Here is a 14,715-nt window from a genome sequence, read left to right as displayed (position 1 = left end):
TGGAATCAAAACTCAGAAAGATATTGACAAGACAACACTGGATCAAAACTAATTTGATGAAATTTAATAAAGTAGCTGGGTGAAAAAAAATCAAGGATTCTTTTAGAGGACTCAATGAGTCAACAGTACAATATGGCAGCCAAAAAAATGAATTCAAATCGACAAGCATTAAGTGCCTACTATGTACCTGTGATAAGTATTGGGGCAACTGCACTGCAGCCTCGGTTCTGAACATAAAGTATGCGCACATGTCCTCAAGCCATGCAATGCCAACACAAGGTGCTGAAAAGCTAAAACGGGTCAGTAAAGTTGCCCCATGCAACATAGGCAAATGCTGCCAGAAACACCTCCGATTCATTACATGTTTGGTTTGGAATTTTTGGTTGCTGCCCATTCAGAAACCTTTTATTGTTGCCAGATTTTCCTCGACCCCATATGGGGTCCCTACCCACAGTTTAAGAAGCACTAGACTAGATGACCATGGGAGTTATATTGTAGAGAGAATTCTTGTTCAGGTATGAGTTGATTCAGATGGTCCCTAAGATACTTCCTTACACTTTGATTCTGTGAAGATGTTTCATATCCCATTACTTCATTTACTCCTAAATAGCCTACCCAATCAGTTCATTTACAGTTGCTTTTTGAAGTGTTACCCTGGGCATATTATTATCTCCCCCCTTCAGCTGTGATAAACCTGTCCCTTTCCTTTAGGAAGATTTTTAATCCTGCAGGCGGCTTCCCAAATGCTAGGCAACTGAATCTACATTTCAGTGAGAGAACTAAGTGATGTTGTGATGTAATATTTTCTATTCAGGTCATGTCAGTATTTTTTCCTTTCAGATCTATTTATCAACATAATAAAAGGGCCAGTTCCTTTGAATTTGTATTTTGTTGACCCAGAATCATTAAAAGACACAGAGCAGAAAAGGAACTTGGATATCCAACCCCCTCATTATATAGACATTTTTAGTATTAATGTTTTAGCCAAAATTGATCATTATTCCTTTAGATGACTTTGAAAGATACTACCTTATTAAAAATGACTTTATTACTGTCACAGCAATAATCTTCCCATAGGAATATATCTCCAATTTTACAATTAAAAGCCATCAAAAAATAGAAATTCATGTATAGAAATTGATTTTCTCAACAACTTTTCAAGAATGCATCAATTGCATATGTAATGATGCCTTCCTGTATAGAATGCTAAAAGAGTACATTAATATATTCCCATAGCCCTTGAAGGTCACTTTTCACTGTACAGAATCTCAAAACATCAAAGAGCAAGAAGGAAGGTTCAGAGTTTTTCAAGGTTAATCTCCCTGTTTTTAATAAATCTATGGCAAATTGTCTAGGACAAAAAATAATAATAGCTAGTATTTACACAGTGCTTTTAAGTTTACAAGAACCTTATACGCATTGTCTCATTTGATCATTGTAACAACTTTACAAGGTAGGTACTGAAGGTATTATTAATGCTATTTTACAAGATGAGGAAACTGAGGCTCAGAGCAGTTAAGCAATTGCCACACAGAGCATTAAATATTTAACCTCTGAGCTGCAACTCCCTTATATACAAGTGGGGGTATGTTGGACTAAACGACCTCTGATGTTCCTTCTTAATTTGAAATTCTATGAATCCTTTACAAAAGGATATGTAACTGCCTTTCCCAGGAACTCACTCTAATCAGCCCTCATTATTAGAAATTTCTTCCCTAATCTTCATCTTTCCTGTAAGATCCTTTTAGATCCTGATTCCGTCAGCTAGTGTGCCAGCTAATAATATTAACATTAATACCAACAACGCATCTATATAGCGCTGTATGGTTTGTGAAGTGCTTATTCCCATTTTACAGATGAGGAAACAGGTCTAGAGAGGATAAGTGACTTGTCCATTGTCACACAGCTAATAAGCTGAGTCAGAATTCAATTCAAGTCTTGCTTAATTCCAAGTTCACTACTGTATCCACTACAATACCTAGTTGCCTCGAGCTCTCTCTCCCAGCTTTGTGTCATGTGCCAGTTTGGCAAGCACACATCTGTGCCTTTATTGAAGTTCAATTTATGATAGAATCATAAATCTAGAATCAGAAGGAACATCAGAGGTCATCTAGTCTAACACCTCTTTCAAATGAGGAAACTTGAGGCCCCCGGAAGTGACTTGCCCAAGGTCACAAAGATAGTAAAACATCAAAGACTGAATTAAATTCAGGTCCTCTGACTCCATACACAGCACTCTTTCCTCTAACAAAGTACCAAACATAAATCCCTGGGATATTTCCCTAGAGATCTCCTACCACTCAGTCCATGGATTCAGTTGACATTGAACCACTAATGAATATTATTTGAGCCTAGGCATTTGACCAGTTCTGAGTCCACCTACATCTTCTTCACAATAATATGAGATACTTTAGCAAAAACGTTGCTAAACTAACTACAAAAGCCAGAACCTGTTTGCTCTAATGAAAAGTGAATACATCAGTACATCTCTTCCAGACGGATGCTATGGATGAACAATGAAATGGGCCTAGAATTAAATGGAGTAAGGTAAATAGCCTTGGAAAATTGCACAGGGTTTTTAATAACCTTAAATTTCTCCTTGAAACAAAGACCTGTCTTTTTTAACATCAGTATCGTTCTATGATATTATCTGCCTGTGAATCACAGACTACTATAGCTCCAAAACCTTAAACTGCAGTTCACCTAAAGGGCAATGGAGAAGAGGGTGAAAATAGGCTGCAGCATATTACCAGTGGAGAACTGTACACAAGAAAAAGGCATAAAAGACACTACCAAAGATATGTATGAGAAAGAAAAAAAAAAGGAGGCAGGCCAGTCATAGTCATATAGCAAGGGTGAAGTCTAACAGATGGATACATGATGTGTTTCATTGGTACCCAGAGTCTAGAAACCTAGAAGAAGTTCTTATATTCACAGTGGAAGATTTAGAGATGGACAAGGATAACAGGCTCAAAGAAGGAAAAGATATCGATCAGATGTAATTTCCATTGCTCGAAGAAGTATCCACATTGATAATATTAATAATCCCTTCAAGGATAGAACAAAGCAAAAATCAGAAGGTCACTAAATTAACCTTAGGGGTAATGGGGAAAAAGGTATAGGATCATGGGAATAACAGATCTGGAGCTGAAAGGGATCTCAGAGGTCATCTCATACACCCATTTGCCTGCTGATTTTATAGATGAGGCAACTGAGGCCCAGAAAGATTAAATAATTTGTCCAAAGTCACAAAGGTAATAAGTGTCAAAGGCAGAATTTAAACCTAGGTTTGTGACTTCAAAGTCAATGCTCTTTCCTTTGTACCTCAGTGCCTCCCTATAGTTTTGTAACTTATTGGAAGGCCAGGGAGAGCAAAGGTTATTAGTACACTCTCAGATCCAGACTACCCCAGGGGCCAGTGGGGATCTATCACTCACTGGCTGCTAACATTACGGTCTCTAGAGTGGACTGTAAAATCAGATTGGGCAGCTTCTAGATCACTCATATAATCATTCATCACCTGTGTCATGCCTGGAAAGAACTGGAGAAGAATCCATAATTGGGAGGGGGCTGAAAAGGGAAGGTCTGTTCTTAGGGGAGAAGGTTTTATGATATTTTGTGGTGGGGAATAAGGCAGTCTGATCACCTGGGTGACATGAAGAGTAACAGCAGAGATTGTGTCTTAAAGGTGCAATTAGTACACTCCATCTGCCCTTCCAATTGTAGCAGATATAGGAATTTTGACTCAGAGAATAGTGAACGTGGATGGCAGTCTAGAAATATTCCAGGAAGTCAGCAATAAGGGAAGTGGGTTCCCCTGCGAATCACCTGATGATGATTATAAGGGCCCCAGTAACAGTTGATCATATTTCCATTTAATAAGTGAGATGCATCTCAGGGAGATTTGGGTAGGAATGGAGTCTCACATTTGACATTAGTACTAATGCTGATGAATTGCTGCAATGCTCTCTAGTAGAATATTGTACATGGTCCTTTTCATTCTTGTCTGTATCTGCAGTATATAAAGCAGGTTCTCAATAAATGTCTGTTGAATTAAATTGAGGTGAACTGAGCTAGAAAAGACATGAAGGGGTTGGGGTAGGCACAGCATGGTTCAGTATACACAAAGTGCTGAATCTAGAATCAGGGGACCCAGGTTAATTTAACACCAATTAACTATCTGTGTGACCTTTGTCAAGAGTCCATCTTTATGGACCTCAGTTTCCTCATCTATAGAATGAAGGGGTGAGGAGATGACTTCTAAGGTTCATTCCAGCTCTAAAACTATGATCCTATGAGCTCAAAGGTCTGTTCCTGCTCTGGTTCCTATGAGTAGGATCTACGGGAATAACCTTAGGGGCTAGAGACCCCCGGGGCAAGACGAAGAGTGTCATCTGCCTTGTTTGGTGAGGAGGCAGGGCACCCACTTCAGGAGCATGAAAGAGATCAGGATATTTTTCAGGAAAGACAGGACAATGGCCATAGGTCAGGGAGCAGCAGTCAGTCTGTCAATTGGCATTTGTTAAATACGTGTTATGTGCTAGGCACTGGGCTAAGTGCCACAAATAAAGGCAGAAACACAGTCCCTGCCCTCGAGGGTTTCATATACTAATGGGGAAGATGACAATTATGTACGTACAAGATCCACACAGTGTAAATGGGGAGGTAATGTCACAGTAAAGGCACTAGTGGTAGGAGGTGGAGGGGGGGGATTAGGAAAGTCAGCTTCAGAGAAGCGGCTGGTTTTGCCTTTCTTTGTGTCCTTAGCCCTTACTACAGTGCCTAGCACATAGTAAATAGGTGCTTAATAAATGCTTCTGGCCTTGATTTGACTTGGTCAGTGGCACGATTGGAGAGAGTGAGGGAAATGATCATCTTTAGTGCCAAAGGAAATTGGAAAAAAGCAGGAATCACTCAGCCAACTATTTGAGGCCAATAGTACAATGTTAAAAGATAATAGAACCTAAAACTACTCCATTTTGCTTCTGCTTTCTTTACCAAGTGATCTTCAAACTAGGAAATAAATAACAAAGGAAGCTGAAACCCAAGATAAATGAGATCACGTGAAACTACTTAGCTACCCTGAATGAGTTTCAAGTCACCAGCTCCAGATCAACTAAATCAAACATTGTAAAAAAGCCTGGTATGACTACCAAGTTTCAGTTGGTAATCATTGAAAAAGTATGACAAATAGAAGAACTGCAGGACTGGAAATGAGCAAATGTCTAAATTTTCAGGGAAAAGGGTGCATTTCCCAGACCATAAGCCATTAAGCTTGACTCTGATTTTTATCAAAATTCTTGAACACATTATTAAAGGAACATCTTTTGAGAATTCTAAAAAGAAAGCAAGGATCACTAAAGCCAGCATGGGTCCATCAAGAATAAATCATATGAGACTAACTTCATTTCCTTCTTTTTATAGTTACTAAACTGGTATACCAGAGAAAGGTCATAGGCATAGTATAGGTGAATTTCAGCAAAAGACTTCACAAAATCTAATCATAATATCCTTGTAAACCAGACAAAGAACTATGGGCAAGAAAATAAGAGAAAGAAGTGGTTTTGTATCTAGTTGAATGACCCAACCCAAAGTGTTGATTTATTTATTGTCAACATGAAGCCAAATCCCTAGTGAAGTAATAATAATAACTAGCATTTATAAAGTGTCTACCATGTGCCAGGAACTGTGCTAAGCACTTTGCAAATATTATCTCATTTGATCTTCACAACAACCCTGGGAGGTAGGTGCTATTATTATTATCCCCATTTGGGGGTTGAGAAAACTAAGGCAAATAGAGGTTAAGTGACTTACCCAAGGTCATACTAGTAAGTGTCTGAGGCAGTATTTGAAATCATATCTTCCTGACTCCAGGCTTAAAGCTCTATCCACTGGACCACCTAGCTGCCCCTAGCAAGTAGCACAGGCTTTTGTCCTTGACCTTGTTCAGATGCTTGCTTATCAAATTTATCAATAACACTAAATTTAGAGGGAACATAGTATGGTGGAAAGAATATTGGATTGATAACCAGAAGACCTGGGTTCAAAGCTCAGCTCTACTAATTAGTACCTACATGGACCTCGAGCATATCATTTAGCCTCTTCGCTACAATTTCCTCATTTAAAAAAAAAGGGGGGGTAGGAGGGGCTGGGATGGCTAGGCCAGATGGTCTCCAAGGTCTTAGCATTAATTTCTGTGGATACTGGAGAGCTAATACATTGGATAATAGAATTGGGTTCCAAAACCCCAAAATCTTGACTAAGTAGAATGAGGTGCCAAGTCTAAAAAGATGAAATCTAATAGGGATAAATGCAAAGTCCTATGCTTGGGTTAAAAAAGTCAACCAACCAAGTACAGGATTTGTTACATTCTCAGTTCCAACATTTAAAGAAAGATATTCACAAGCTGTCTGAAGCACTTTTCTAGAAGAAAGTAGCCAGGATGGTGGGAAGACTCAAAAATCACACCTTAATGGGGATCATTTGAAAAACTTGGCATTTAGCCCAGGCATGAAAAGACTTATGTATGACATGAAAACTGCCTTCAAGTAAACAAATGGCTTCCATTTAGAAGAGGGATTAATCTTACCTTGGTTGGCCCCAGCAAGCCAAACTGGTAGCAATGAGTGGGAACTGAAGAGACACGAATTTTACCTTAATATAAAGAACAACTTCCAAACAATTAAAATGGCTAAAAAGTGGACTAGACGTCCAGTGGATGTGCTAGTGATCTCCCCATCACTGTAAGCCTTCCAGAAGGGCCTAAATGTCCACATATATAGAATGTTGTAGAGAGAATTCTAGGACGGCTCAGGCCTGAACTAAAGAACATGAGATACCATGCCACTGATTTTTTGTTTACCCAGACCCACAAGTAAATTACCCACTCTCAGAAACAGTCAAAAATAGATTTTCATACCTTTTGTGGTCAATGACCAAAAAGAGATCCTAAGAACCATTCTTATGTTTGGGGTTTTGGTTATATTTTGAGCTCTCTCCCTCCATCCTTTCAACCTTGCATTAGAGAAGTTTGATATGGATATATATATATATATATATATATGTGGAACCACACAATATATACTTTGATATATCTGTTCCGTCTCTGGAGGTAGATAGCATTTTCCTTCATAAGTGCTTCATAGTTGATTTGAATGATCCTAACACCTAGAACAGCTTAGTCATTCACAGTTATTCCTCAAAGAATATTGCTGTTACTGTATACAATGTTGTTCAGTTGTTTTTCGGTCATGTCCAACTCTTCATGATTCAAAACCCCATTTGGAGTTTTCTTAGTAAAGATACTGGAGAGGTTTGCCATTTCCTTCAAAAGCTTATTTTACAGATGAGGAGACTGAGGCAAATAGGATTAAGTGCCTTCCCCAGGGTCACACAGCTAGTAAGTATCTGAGGCCTGATTTAAAATCAAGAAGATGTGTCTTCCCGACTCCATGCCTGGCATTCTATCCACTGCCCTGCCTAGCTTTGGTTCTGCTTATTTCACTATGTGTTATTTCCTGTAAGTCCTTCCACGCTTTTCCAAAACTCACCTCTTCCGTTATTTCTTACAGCATGGCAGAATTCTATCACAATCATATACCACAACTCATTCAGCTATTCCCCAGTTGGTGGATCCTCTCAATTTCTGATTCCTTGTCACCACAAAGGGTGCTGCTACAAATATTTTAGAACATATGGGTTCTTTTCCTTTTTTCCTGATCGCCTTGGGAATACTGGTATTACTAATACTGGTATTATTGGGTCAAAGGGCATACACAGTTTTATAACTCTTTGGACATAATTCCAAATTGTTCTCTAAAATGATTGGCTCAGTTTACAATTCCACCCACAGTGTATTATTAGTGTCCCAATTTTTTCTGCATCCCCTCCAGTATTTGTCATTTTCACTTTCTATCATTTTAGCCAATCTAATAGGGGTGAGATGGTACCTCAGAGCTGTTTTAACCAGAATTTCTCCAATCAATCATGATTTAGAGCATTTTTTCATATGACTATATATACCTTTGATTTCTTCAAAAACTGATATATCCTTTGACCCTTTATCAAATGGGAAATGACATATTCTTATAAATTTGACAGTTCTCTATATATTTGAGATATGAGGCCTTTAGTTAAGAAACTGGTTAGAAATCCCCCCCATCAATTTTTTGCTTTCCTTCTAATCTTGATTACATTGGTTTTATTTGTACAAAATCTTTTAAATTTAATCAAAATTATATATCTCTTATTTATTCAGGAGAATTCTCCCCCAACATTCCTCTCCAAACAGCTTTAAAATAATTCTTCAAATTTTGGAGCAGCAAGCCAACAAAAGGTCAGAAAGACACATTTATCCAACCTAAGACAACTTAGGAGTTCCTTAGGAGATGTCTGTAACACTGGATTGGGTACAGGCCTGGAGTGGGGCAGGAGCACCAGGAGAGGCCTTGAAAGTGGCCCAACAGCAGCAGCAGAAGCTTCAAGAGTTCTCAGCCCAGAGACCACAAGGGGATCAGCATCTGGTCAGACAGAAATTACAGGGGACTTTGACTGGCACTGCATGCAGCTGGCACTGACTGGCAACTCTATTGCCCATAGGCAGTTCTGGGTTGCAATTCTAGGGCAAAAGGAACATTTGTGGGGCAGCTAGGTGGTGCAGTGGATAGAGCACCAGCCCTGGAGTCAGGAGGACCTGAGTTCAAATACAGCCTCAGACACATAACACTTACTAGCTGTGTGACCCTAAGCAAGTCACTCAACCCCATTGCTTAGCCAAAAACAAAACATAACAAAACAAGAAGGGGCATCTAGGTGGTGCAGTGGATAGAGCACCGGCCCTGGATTCAGGAGGACCTGAATTCAAGTCCAGCCTCAGACACGTAAACACTTACTAGCTGTGTGACCCCAGGCAAGTCACTTAACCCCATTGCCTAGCGAAAAAAAAAAAAGAATTATTGGACTACCTGAAACCCATGATCAAAAAAAGAGCCTACACATCATATTTCAAGAAATTATCAAGAAAAAATGTCGTGATATCTTAGATCTGAAGGCTAAAAAAGAAATTGAAAACATCCACCAATCACCTCCTGAAAGATCCCAAAATGAAAACTTCCAGGAATAATAGAGCCAAATTCCAGAGCTCCCAGGTCAAGGATAAAATGTAACAGGCAGCCAGAAAGAAACAATTCAAATATATGGAGCCACAGTCAGAATTTAGCAACTTCCACATTAAAAAAGCAGAGGACTTGGAATTTGACATTTTGGAAGGCAAAGAGGCTGGGATTGCAACCAAGAAACACATATCAGCAAAACTGAGTATGATCCTTCAGAGGAAGAAATGGACAATTAATGAAATAGAGGGCTTCCAAGCATTCCTGATGAAAAGACCAGATCTAAATAGAAAATTTGACATTCAAACAGAAAACTTATGAGAATCATAAAAAGGTAAACATGACAGAGTAATCATAAGGGACTCAATAAAGTTGAACTGCTTACAGTAATTCTTATATGGAAAGAGGATACATGTAACTTCTAAGAACTTTATCATTTTTAGGGCAGTTAGAAGGAGTCTACATAGACAGAGAGCACAGGTATGAGTCAATTATGTTGGGAACATCTCCTCCCCCAAAAAAAATGTAGGGTTGAGAAAGAGAGATGAACTGGGAGAAGGGGGAAGGAAGAGGTAGAATGGGGAAATATTTTTTCACATAAAAGAGGCAAACAAGGAAGAACTTTTACAGTTGTGGGGAAATGGGGGGAAGAGGGTGGTGGACAATGTTTGAACCACACTCTCATTGGAATTGTTTCAAAGAGGGCAGAATATACATATATATGCATATATATATACATACATACACACACACATATATATATATATATATATATATATATATATATATATATATATAATATTCATTTGGGCATAGATGTGGGAAATAGGAGGGGAAGGGAATAAAAAATATGAGGGAGGGGTAGCTATGTGGCACAGTGGATAGAGCACCAGCTCTGAAGTCAGGAGGACCCAAGTTCAAATCCTGCCTCAGACACATAACTCACTAGCTATGTGACTCTGGGCAAATCATTTAATCCCAACTGCCTCACCAAAAAAAAAACCAACACCATACACACACACACACACACACACACATATTTGTATGGGGGAATGATAAAAGGGAGAGTAGATTAAGGGAAGCAGTGGTCAGAAGCAAAACAGACTTTTGAAGAGGGACAAGATAAAAAGAGAGAGAAGGATAAACAGAAGATAGTAGGATGGGGGGAAATAAACAGTTATCATAACTGTGAATGTGAATTGGATGAGGTAACCCATAAAACAGAAGCAGATATTATAATGGATTAGAAATCAGAATCCAACAATATGTTACATAAAAGAGACACACGTCAAACAGAAATTCACCCATAGAGTTAAAATAAAGGGCTAGAGCAGAATCTATTATTCTTCAGCTGAAGTAAAAAAAGTCAGGGGTAGCAATCATAATCTCAGATAAAGCAAAAGCAAAAATAGACCTAATTAAAAGAGATAACCAGGGAAACTACATTTTGCTAAAAGAAAACAAAGACAATGAAGTAATTTCAAAAAAATTTACAGCAAGTTTCTCTGATAAAGGCCTCATTTCTCAAATAAATAGGGAATGGAGTCAAATTTATAAAAATAAGAGCCATTCCCCAATTGATAAATGGTCAAAGGATACAAACAGGCAGATTTCAGAAAAAGAAATCAAAGTTATCTATAATCATATGAAAAAATGCTCTAAATCATTATTAATTAGAGAAAAGCAAATTAAAACATCTCTGAAGTACCACCTCAGACCTACCAGAAATGACAAATGCTGGAGGGGATGAGGGAAAATACATACATTAATGAAATGCTGGTGGAGTAGTAAACTGTTCCAATCATTCTGGAGAACAATCTGGAACTATGCGCAAAAAACTTCACATCCTTTGACCTAGCAATGCCACTACTAGGTCTGTATCCCAAAAATATCAAAGGAAAAGGAAAATAACCTATATGTACAAAACTATTTATAGTAGCTTTTTTGTGGTGATATAGAATTAGAAATTGAAGGGATACTCATCAATTAGGGAATGGCTGAACAATATAAGAAATGGCAAGAGGGGTGGTTTCAGAAAAACATGGCAAGACCTATATGAACTAATACAAAATGAAGTGAAAAGTACCAAGAGATCATTGTGCACAGTAACAGCAATGTTGTAATGATGAACAACTGTGAAAGACTTGGCTATATTGATCAATACAATGATCCAAGGCAATTCCAAAAGACTCATGCTGAAAAAAATGCTACCTAATTGAAGTATTATTTTCTCACTTGTTTTATTTTTTTATTTTTGCCTTGTTTTACAATATGGCTAATATGCAAATGGCTTGCGTGATTTCATATATATAATTGAAATATTCTTTGCCTTCTCAGTAAGTGGGGGAGGGGTGGAAATTAATATTTAAAAGGAAAAGAACATTAAAAATAAATGAATAAATAAATAAGAAAATGATTGAGCAAGAGAGCACATTCAGATTTATCAGATATGGCCTAGTGCTGAGTGACATCAACAGTATAATTCTATTACAGTAAGATGGCCATAAAACATAGATTGATAATAAATTATCTAGGGCTAATCAAAACTGTGCTGTGAAACCACAGTAGAGGTCATAGCCAAGGTTCTCCACTATCAATGGATCTATGCCCATAGATCATTCATTGCCATTCAAAATAGGGAAGGCACGAAAGAAATGACGTAGTTTTATTAGGGAGAGAGGAAGTTCAAGGAGCGTAATAAACTAAAGAATCAAACTACAAGTCCAAAGTTCAGAGGAGTCAGAGATGAAAAAAGCACAGGTCTAGCAAGAGTTTCCCATCTCCATGACAAGATATTTTTTAAGTCAGTTTCCTCCTCCCCAACATCTATCTTTATAGTGTTTATTTTGTCCATACTGACCTGAATGCCTTAAAGTACTCCCATAATAGTGGAAAAAGCCAAGCTCATGCATCAACTGGCAATATGTGATAATAGGATCATAGCTCTAGAATGACAAGGCATTTTAGAGGGCATGTGGTCCAAACCCCTCATTCTACTGGAACCTTGGACCCAGAGAGAATAAGTGTCCTGCCCTCAATCACACAGCAAGTGGCACAGACAAAATTTGAACTTGGGTTCTATGACTCACACTTATTTCTCCTATACCACTCTGCCTGTCTTTCTCCAATACTCATTTTCAATTTAAGCATTTATCCCCTTTTGTAAAAAGGAAATTAAGCAGCAGAGGCAAGCGTAAGTCAATAACTGACATTTATATATCACTTTATAGTTTACAATAGGGTTTTTATCTCTTTTGAGGTTATAACACATATATCTCATATCCTGGAAGCTAAATACAAGTATGAACCTGTCTGTTTTAAGATGAGTAATCTGAGGTTTACAATTTAAGTGACTTACCCATCGTCGCATAGCTAGGGAATGTCTGAGGCAGAATCTGAACACAGGTCTTCCCGACTCCACGTCCACCACTCTATCAAATGCCTTAAGTAAAACAGAGATGCTAATCAATCATTAAACTATGAGCAAAAGCAAGTTACTAGGTTTCATTTCCCAAGACTGCAAATGTATTATGTGAGAGTGTAGCTTTTAGGCAAGCAACAGCATTACAAGAGCTTAACGTATACTCTTTATCTGAAAAACATTTCTCTTCCTGTTTCTGACTGATTCAGAGAAAAGCAATGACCAACAAAAAGAAGGCTTTTACACAGAAACATCCTGCATTGACTCTTTTTTTCTGTTTTCTCTGCATTTAAGGAATAGAATGTCTTCATGTTGAGTGAGATTAAGCGCCTAAACTCAGGAAAAAGAGAGTCATTTGGAAAGATATCAAGGTAGCAAGTGCTCAAACTCCCAATATTTTGTTCCTTTACTACAGTTTTTCTGAATTATTTTTATTGAAAGATCTTAGACTATAACAGTTGGAAGAGACCTCACAGCATCCAGTCTGACCCCTTTGTTTTACAAATGAGAACACTTGGCTCCAAGAGGGAAATTTGCTTATTCACTGGGGAAGTTAGTGGCAGATCCAAAATTAGATGCTGGGTCTCCTAAAAGCTAGGCTGGTCCTCTTTCCACTACAAAAGAACTACAACTCTCTCTCTCTCTGTATGTATGTATATGTGCGTGTGTGTGTGTGTGTGTGTGTGTGTGTGTACATATGGATATGCACGTATATACACACATACATGTATACATACACACATACACATATATGTGTGTTGTATATGTATATACATTATATATTATAATCACATAAAATAAATTATTTATGATAAATTATTGTAATGTATATAATATATATTATAATAATAGAACAAATTATATCAAATAAATCTTATATTAACTATACAATATGATTATATTTTATAATATATGTAAGTATAATATATTATATATAAATTTTATGTACATGTATGTATAAATAAATAAACCTAGAGAGGTATGAACATAATTCCTCCATTCCAGGCTGCTTACTGCCCAGTTCATAATACGATTTTTTTTAAAAAGGGAAGTTGGATAGTTCCACCACCACCCCTAACCAGGCTCTGTCCTCATCTACCACTTTGGTCTTTGTGGGCCAAGAAGACACAAAGAGGAGAAGTAAAAGGAAAGAAATAGCAAGAGACAGCTAAAAGGGCCTCCCTACCTCAAACTACTGCCACTGCTCCAAACCAGTCACCAACTTCATTTCATTCCATCCTGTAGATAATGACAATAATAATTCACATCTATATAGGCTCTAAAATCTGCAAAATGCTTTCTCCACAACAATCGCAGGGTAGGTGGTGTGACTATTATTTTTGTCATTTCACAGATGAGGCAACTGAGGCCCTGGAGAGGCTAAGGGATTTGTTCATGGTCACACAGCTGAGGTAGTGTTTGTATCCTGGTGTCCTGATTCCATATCCAGCACTCTATCCACTATATCATGCTACAAGACAGTCCTTTGTTCTATAGCATTAGCATAGTCTTATGATAATGTAATACAATACTTCCTCCTATCCTCAAAGGAGGAATACTGTATGTGGTTTCTAGTGGCTAAATATAAATCCATGGCCTAATGCAACACTTGTACTTCCGTCTTCTCCTTATTTCTACTCTTTCTCCCAGGTTGAATTTCACATTGATAACTGTTTATGAAGCTCACCCAACACCCCCCGCCCCCTCTCTCTCTAGTCTGACAAGGTGTCAAACTGAAACATGCAGACAGGGCAGTGAGGATGAAGAGTACAACACAGGAACCTCAGAAAAATATGACCAAGAATCAATATCAAAACTGACATGAGTTCAGAGTCCAAGCAAAAGGAAGTTTAACTGAAGAAAGACTTCATATCACTTCTAAAATCTTAGTACAAACCAGTCTGAACTAAAAGATTTTCTATTATATTCCTTTTGTGATACAGAAGACTGAGGAAGGTCATCCATACCAGCCTCCTTACTCCTAACAATTATCTGTCACAAAAGTTGTAGACTTCACAAATTACATGAACAAAAGCAGATTTAAGCGATAACGTAGCTTTCAACCCAAATATGTCACAAAAATAGACTAAAGAGATAAGATGAGAAGAAGAATGAGATAGAAAGTCAGGAGAGGGAAAGCTATAAAAGGCTTTGAATGTCAAAAATAGGATTTTATACTTCATG

At 37.8% G+C, this 14,715-nt stretch overlaps 1 protein-coding gene across 3 annotated transcripts in view; it reads right to left on the bottom strand.

Annotated features, from left to right (window-relative positions):
• TEC (tec protein tyrosine kinase) overlaps nucleotides 1-14,715 on the bottom strand; it is a 114,812-nt gene that overhangs the window by 74,779 nt on the left and 25,318 nt on the right. For 2 of the 3 annotated variants that reach the window (XM_078148713.1, XM_020990486.2), the window contains exon 2: nucleotides 12,469-12,552. The exons of the other annotated variant lie outside the window; for it this stretch is intronic. In XM_078148713.1, the coding sequence (XP_078004839.1) occupies nucleotides 12,469-12,472 (4 nt within the window). In that variant the 5' untranslated portion in view covers nucleotides 12,473-12,552. The remainder of the gene's footprint in view (nucleotides 1-12,468; nucleotides 12,553-14,715) is intronic. 3 annotated transcript variants of the gene reach the window in all.

The sequence above is a fragment of the Phascolarctos cinereus genome, unplaced genomic scaffold (assembly GCF_003287225.1).
Source record: "Phascolarctos cinereus isolate Bilbo 61053 unplaced genomic scaffold, phaCin_HiC Scaffold_9;HRSCAF=440, whole genome shotgun sequence".
Lineage (NCBI taxonomy): Eukaryota > Metazoa > Chordata > Mammalia > Diprotodontia > Phascolarctidae > Phascolarctos > Phascolarctos cinereus.
This window is presented reverse-complemented; position numbering and strand designations above follow the sequence as displayed.